We start from the raw sequence: 7,789 nt of genomic DNA on the forward strand, positions 1-7,789 counted from the left end.
TCGTACCCATTCTCATATTCATGGCAACAATAACTTTAATTTTCATTTCGGTATTCATTGGGTACTGTATATCCATGTCCGCACTGATTATCAGTACTTATAATAAGAGTGAATTGTTGAAGATTAATCCTTAATTAACAAATTGAGCACCAACTTTCTTGTCCCTTTTTTCTCTCTAGTCTGTTTGACTTGTTTTTTCTTATAGCTTAAAAGCTACATGTAAGTAAAAGTCAACCCAAACAATTATTAATAAAAGTCCTTAAAGAAGACAGCTTAATTTTGATAAAAAAAATTAATTATTAGGTCAAAATTAATTATCACAAAATTTATTATCTAAATTTACATGCACATTGAATATACATTAAAAACTTTAGTATTACCTATAGCGACATTAATTATTTTTTAACATAATTGATTTATTAATTCAGTTAGTTAGAGTATCGTGTTAATAAGTGAAAATCGTAGATCAGTCTCAGACTTACGAATTGTCCAATCCGTATCAATTTTACAGAAAAAACAAAACCAGAATCATGCTATTGTGTTGAGTGTACCAGCAATTATGTTGGATGTGCATAGCAACAACCCAAATTTATTAATAAAGAGAAAACTAAACAAAACATGGGAGACTAAGCCAAGACGCATGATAATCAACAAAACATGGGATGAATTATGGATGATGTAACTGATCTAGATTGAGTTGAATTTTATATATTTTTTAATTCAATCCAATATAATTTAATTGGATTGGATTTATCATTTTTATTTTACCAATCTAATTCAATTTGGATTGAGTTGATTATTGGATTAAATCATTAGAAAACTACCATCTCTTTTAAGTCTTGGAAAGAAATTCAAATTCAAAAATAATAAGAATATTTTTTTATAGGACAGTAAGGATATTTTTTAAAATCAACATTCATAAAATATTATACTATTCATATGATAAAAAAAACCATACATATATACTTATAGTACCATTTTTTTAAAAATGTATTATCTTAAAATTAAAGAAAAAAGATAAACTTTAAAATAATATATTATCTAAAGATCAAAATGTATTACCTTAAGAATGAAATATATCTAATTTAAGATTTCTAATATTAGTAATTTAATTATATGCGAATTAGATCAAGTTAGGTTGAATTTTAGTCAAATAAAAAAATTTTAAACCCATCACTCAATTTAATTTTAATTGAATTCATTAAACTAAAAATAATCCAATTAATTCAATGACCAATCTAACTCACAAATCTAATTAGTTTGAATTGGATTGAGTAAATTTATGAGTTGAATTGGATTCAACATATTCACGGAATGTGTAGGCTACTTTAATTAATATGAAAAATTGATAAATAAATAATATTTATTAAAAATAAGATAGTTATATCAGAAAAAATTAAAAATAATATAGTAATTAAATTTAAATCTCAATCAAAGATCTTTTACAATTATAATCATAAAATATCACAAAAATTAAGATTTTATTCAAAGTTTTTTTTTTTTTTTTACAAAACACGATCTTTTTTAGTAAATAAGGACGTGATCTTTTTGTTGTTGAATTAAGGAATGCAATATATCTTTATAATTAAGGAACATGATTTTTTTTTTTGTTGAATTGAGGAATGTAAACTATCTCTCAGCAAATAAGGTCTAACGAACGCACATGTATAAGGAATTTGGTTTATCTCTACAAGAGGGAGTCTATACGAACTGTAGCACGAATGATCACGATATCATGATCAATAGCTCAATAAGTTTGACCGTTCAGAAGCCATCCAAATTTTCCTCACTTCAACTTTCGATCCTTTTCATATTGCCACCTTGTATCTTCATAGGGCCCTTGACATCTTCATGGGAAAAACTGCATAATTTGCTGCAATCTGCCTTGCCCTTGAACATTCAAATGATTCTATTGATTTTTTAAATGCTAAACGAAAGATTAGAAATTAACTGAATGATGAAAATACCTACAAAAATCACTACAGAATGCTCTTACAGATGCAGGAGTGGCATATATTGTTAGACAAGGTAGTACTCAGACAGGAGAGCAGCTCCTATTAAAAGTGTCAAGCACAGCAAGCATATAATATCTACCATCCCAAAAGATGATTCTGACAAAAAGTAAATTTTATGAGTGCCACAGTCCCCTTTAAAACCTCTGACTATCATAGCCTGCAGTATTTTAAGTTGAACAATCAGAAGACAACCTTTGAAATTTTTATGATGACTACAATGATAACAGCAGATTAGCATCGACAAGTCGTTTATAAGAGGCCCATGGAAATTAAGGATAGTAACATGTGAGGCTAATTTAATAAAAGTACATATGTTTTGAACTCAGCATTGTTAATGAAATCAACATATAGTTCAAACTATGAACACAAGGACACATTTCTAGCAGTTTTACTTTTCATATGTCGGAACTAAAAGTAACACTTTGTCAAAGCGTGAATCTGTAAAACCTTCAAAATGGTTAAGGAATTTAAAACAAATCATCAGTTTATTCAACAGTTCTAGAATGAGTTGTAAATATGATAAATTTGAAGACCTTTAAAAAATACATTGACAAAGCAGAAGACAGTGTGAATTTAAGATATACCTGAGAAATTTGCTCTGCATGGCTGAAAATATTTTTGAAGATGCGACGGAAGTAGTTAAAGAAAACTGCAAAATCATATAAGGAAAAAAAGAAAAGAATCATGATGATGAATAAATGTCTTCAAGTAAAAGCTTTAAGTCTAAGGTAAATCCATTGAACATAATTAAAAACAGTTTGTTCATTGCAGAACTAAGTTTCCAACACAAACTACCTACTAAATAATATCCTGATTAAACTGCATGCTAAAAATAGTTTCTTTTTTTTTTTTTTTTGGAATTCTTTGTCATTTAGATAGAGGTACATGTATCAGTTAGCATTGCAGATTGAAGAAAGTTCAGCAAGATTATTATACAGGCATCGGTTATTTTGTTCAGGATCAGACTGGCATAGATTATTATACTAACATGCCATATAAGGTAACAATAGCAAGTCATGTATCAATCCAAATATTCAGTTTTTCCAATTCCCTGCTCATATTAATATAGCAAAATATTGGGACAAATGTAATAGATAACTAGATGAGCACAAGGTCATACCACATAACGTGAAAATGCAAGTGCTATCGGAATAAAAGTAAATATAGCTCTTGAATAGGCATAGCTAAAGATGTTGATTATCTGTCTAATCAACCTTATCATGGAAATACACAAAACAAATATGTTAGGATAAGCAATTGTATCAATTTCTAAAGCCTAGACAATTGAAGAGGGCATGGGGTGTAGTAGGACTCTGTCGTGGGGCATTATGCAGGACAGTGACAGTTATGCAGTTATGTAGGACAATTACATATTTAATTATGCAAACAAACAGTTATGTAGGACAGTTACATATTTAATATGCAGACAGTTATATATTTCATTTTTATTAGTGTGGTAGTGTTAGGAGACAAGGAGGAGGAGTGGTGTTAGGCAATTTTCTGGACAAAGGTAACTGAGTTTCTGAACTCTGGGACAGCAAGAGATTGTGGTAATTTCTGCAATTTGGTGCAAGTAAATCCTATTTTCTTCTATTTAAATTGGTGTTCTATAATCCAATGTGAAGCCTAAAGAACTTTAAAGAGATTTATGCACAATCATATCCAGGAAAGTTGATACTCGATAGTGATTAGAAAACAGAATACTTTTTGTTCATGACTGGAAATGAGAGGAAGAGCTAGCAATATTTACTTACTATCAATTGTCTCCATAACAGTCAGCTGCTTCCAATTTAGCCTACGAGATACAATCCCCAAAGCAATGTTCCGAACCTGCAACAAAACAACATGAAATTATGGATTTTAAGGAGTACAACAAAGGAAAATTAATAGTTTAAGTAGAATTGGGTTACAACTGTCGATTGAAGTTGTTGATGGAATGTCCAATTTTACTTCCAATTGTCATAGAAGTTTTATTGGTTCACATATTTACTACTATCATCTAGTTATGTGTAGCACTTTGCTAATATCTAGGCCAACCTTCCCACCATGTTATGTTAAATATTTCTGAAAACTATTTCATTGCCTTTGTTAAACCTAATCCAATCATCAGTAACAACTGGGAACTTTACTAAACGAGACATTATCTCATTTGTATTTGGATGTACTTCACCATTGTAGAAACCAGGAAGATATCATTTTACAGCATTGTTTACTTTCCCATAATATCCATAAATTTGACCTCTTTGCATTCCTTAAGTTCTTCAATGAAGGGCAATCAATTCACAAATAAAATCATTAATGCTTTTTCTATTTTCTAGTTCATTACCCATTCATATAACAAACACAACATCCAAAACCCTAATTCTTGCAACATGACGCACTGTTGGTTACATTGGTTTAAAAACATTACTCAAGCTAGTAAAAAAATCATCAACAATAGTTAAAACAACAAAAATAGACTTCATCAGTGATCAGCCAAATCTATCAGAACAGCAACCCAATCCTCACACGCCTGTGTGTGGTTGTTTTAGCAATCATGAAATGTAATATCTTTGGAACACTTAAATCAAGCTGTGTATTTATCAAATTCAGATCAAAACTATGTTTATCAAATTCATACATTTTTATGTAAAACCCGTTACTTTCCTTACCTCATCAAAAACAAGACTGATAAACCTCAATGACAGTAAAAGTGTAAGCACAATTTCTGACACAGAAACACCTATGTATTTCAGTGGGAGCATAAACCATCGCAATGCAAATGCTAGTTGTTCAGGGCTTGTAGTTGTGAGACAGAGACTTGCACTTTGAAACACCTTCCAAAGAAATGCAGACCAAATTCTCAGATGTCAGAATAATAAAATTTCTGTTGTTTTAGGAAGCTTACAAGATATGGTTCTACCAAATGTCCAAAAACACCAGTAAAATGAAAAGAAAAGGCAGAAATGTAGAAAGTAACTTACTGTAAAAGTCAAACATGCAATAGTGCTTGCTACAGATAGGCCTTTCCTGGTAAAGGTTAATGGACCTAACTTCATGATTGTATATGCATAACCTGTTAAAGATACTGGAAGATTAGGAAGCCCCATCATTGCAGGTGGTGGTGTTCTCAATTGAACAAGTGCAGGCGCACCATCTGAACCCAGTCCTGATGTTATGAATAATAATCCAGATAGCAAATAAACTCTTCCAAGTTGATCCTACAAATGAAATTATCGGGAAAATTCCCAAATCAATACATCACTTCAAGAATCAAGATAATAACAATTTAATAAATAGCCAACAGCCAAGTAGATTTGAATTAATATAAAGGAAAATCCAACTTAGTGATAAGGTACAAGCTAGCTCAAATCGTAAATAAGCATTATGAATGAGAAATGCTAAGTGCTGAATTGTGAAAAGAGGGGAGCGGAAAGAGCAATTAACATGATGATCAAAAAACAATAGTGAACATCAGATGAAACACAATGCAAACCTCTTAAGTGATAGATTAAACACCCTTGAATTATTAGATCCTAACTGGGCCCTTAAATTAATGATCAACAACCAAACACAATTAAGCAAAGTCAACAATACATCTATATATGAATATGATCCCACTTCCTGTGCTAGATAAGTCAAAGATTAACAATTATTTACCGTCCAGGCATTTCTTGGTAGAGCCCAAATTGAAAGCAAAGTCAGGTACACTACTAATGCAAATCTCATAATTATGTGTGACCTTGCCGGTAGAACAACCAGAGCTAAAAGCCATACCTGTAAAATCCAACTGATTGATCAGAAAAATCACAAACATGCATAAACCAAGAAGCCGAAACAAATAATTCAAATGTTCCAGCTACAAATGAATCTACTAACAACTGTTGAAATATCCATCATGATTTATATTTGACAAGAACTCTGATATTAAGCACCATGAATAAAGCCAGTGTTATCAATGGTGGATGAGGGAGGCCAAAATTTCGCCATATAAACACATCATTATGGCCCATGGTGCCACCATAGCCAGGCGGAGCCCTTCACAAATTGCCCATGGCAGTTGGCAAAAAATCCACCATGCCATTCCACCATGGTGGCCATGGTGTTGCCATTTAATAGCAATGATGAAAGCAATCAAACATGCATAGAAAACAACTTCACTACCAGCCAAATGGTCACAGCAGTCCAATTCCTTAGGTGATGAAGGAGCAAATGATGATTTAGAATTGCGAAACAAACAAAATTTGGCTAGCCAGATGATTTATTCTTATTTTTTGAAAACTGGTTGGTTTGTTGTTGCATTTCTCTTAATCAAGGACTATAACAAACTACAATCAGCCCACACATTATAATCTTTTTTAATTTCTCTGCTAAAAAGATGATGTTAAAGAAAGAGCCATCATAAGTTGGTATATATATTTTTTAATTTATGATGGCTTGGTGCATGTTTGGATTTCAGTTGGAAGAGCTCAAAAGTACTTTTATCTCCAAACCAACAATTTTTTCTTTTATTTTGTGCATTAGAATTTGGAAATGCGCGTTGGAATTTGCAAAAAGATATTTTTCCAACTTTTATCCAAGCACAGCCTTGGTGCTACTGGATATCAGGTTACAGAAAACAAAATCATTATTTCATTTTCATATTCTTATACAAAAATATCACAAACCCAAAACTAAAACACTTCAACAGTTCCACTCGACAGTCCAACCATACCATAACACCTAATAATCAAAACGCAACTCTGCACAAAACCTATGAAGTGATTTTACTCGACTAACCAATTTGACTCGAGGGTCGATGGAGTGAAGAAACGTGGTGGGGGACGCAACAAACTGGCCAATGGGGCTGGCGGTGGCACCGGCGATTAACCTGAAAACTTTATCGGCAGCGAAAGACCCTTCGGGTATCCACTTGGACCAATTTGCTGCTTGAACGTTACTATCACCATTTGAAGCTCTGAGTCTGAGTCTGAGTCCGAGTCTGGCGTTCCTGGGCAACAGGATTTGGTTCGGGCCGAGGATTGCGGAAGGGCTTTTTGGGAAAAGCACGGAACTTGGCGGTGGAAGAGAGAGCGAAAGGAAAGTGGCGGCGGCATGGTTACAGTTCATGAGGTAGGTGGGGTCAGGGTGAATTGCCTCTCAATCTCTGTTGTAAATTGTGATCATGGGATATTCTATTCAGAATCGGAGGTTGTTTTGCTTCAATGGTAGAGAGATTGATTGGCTCAATGGATAGTAGTAATGTAGTGCTACTCTTGGTTCATGTCGACTTTCTCATTGAGCCTTGTAGATAATAACCAAATCAAATTAACCATGGAATGAAAATGAAAAATGAAAACTTCCGAGTTGAAGCTGAAATTGGATCTTCTGATTATCATCGAATTTGGTGGAATTAACAAGTAATTATTATTATTTTCTTACAGGAGGTATACGTGAGAATTCTTGACACACCTAACTATTTTTTTTTTTTTTATTCCTTAACTAATTCTCTCCACTGCTCATATTTGGATAGAATGATACTCTTAATTTATTTATATTTAACTTTTAACTTAAATTATAAAATATTATATTTTTAAAGCCATTTTAAAAAATGAAAAATAATAATAAGTGTTCTTAGTGCCTTAGTTAAGAAATTTAAATGTATAAATATTTTTATTGAGAGACTTATTCATGATTAAATATTTTTTTAAGTTCCTTAACTAGTAAACTAAACTTTATTAGTGAGACCCGCTAAAAATATTAGCTCATGCAATTTTATATAAAAATTTGCATGTTTTGATTTTGAGTTTAGAATT

General features: G+C 32.1%; 1 protein-coding gene across 4 annotated transcripts; it reads right to left on the bottom strand.

Annotated features, from left to right (window-relative positions):
- Positions 1–1,585: 1,585 nt before the first annotated feature.
- LOC100500244 (putative cobalt ion transmembrane transporter) lies at positions 1,586–7,418 on the bottom strand. Of its 4 annotated transcripts, none has more exons than NM_001248326.2 (8): positions 6,774–7,388; positions 5,655–5,771; positions 4,979–5,215; positions 4,667–4,831; positions 3,770–3,845; positions 2,600–2,664; positions 1,972–2,172; positions 1,586–1,890 (listed from the first exon to the last, which is right to left on the bottom strand). In NM_001248326.2, exons 1-7 carry the CDS (start codon positions 7,101–7,103, stop codon positions 2,020–2,022), a joined length of 1,143 nt encoding a protein of 380 aa, NP_001235255.2. In that variant the 5' UTR covers positions 7,104–7,388; the 3' UTR covers positions 1,586–1,890; positions 1,972–2,019. The 4 variants fall into 4 exon arrangements, with proteins under 4 accessions (NP_001235255.2, XP_006596977.1, XP_006596978.1 ...); XM_006596914.4 differs by having other exon boundaries at positions 1,645–1,909; positions 1,997–2,172; positions 6,774–7,413; XM_041009414.1 differs by having other exon boundaries at positions 1,781–1,909; positions 6,774–7,413.
- Between the last annotated feature and the right edge of the window lie 371 nt (positions 7,419–7,789).

The sequence above is a fragment of the Glycine max genome, chromosome 15, assembly GCF_000004515.6.
Source record: "Glycine max cultivar Williams 82 chromosome 15, Glycine_max_v4.0, whole genome shotgun sequence".
In the NCBI taxonomy this organism is placed as follows: Eukaryota; Viridiplantae; Streptophyta; class Magnoliopsida; order Fabales; family Fabaceae; genus Glycine; species Glycine max.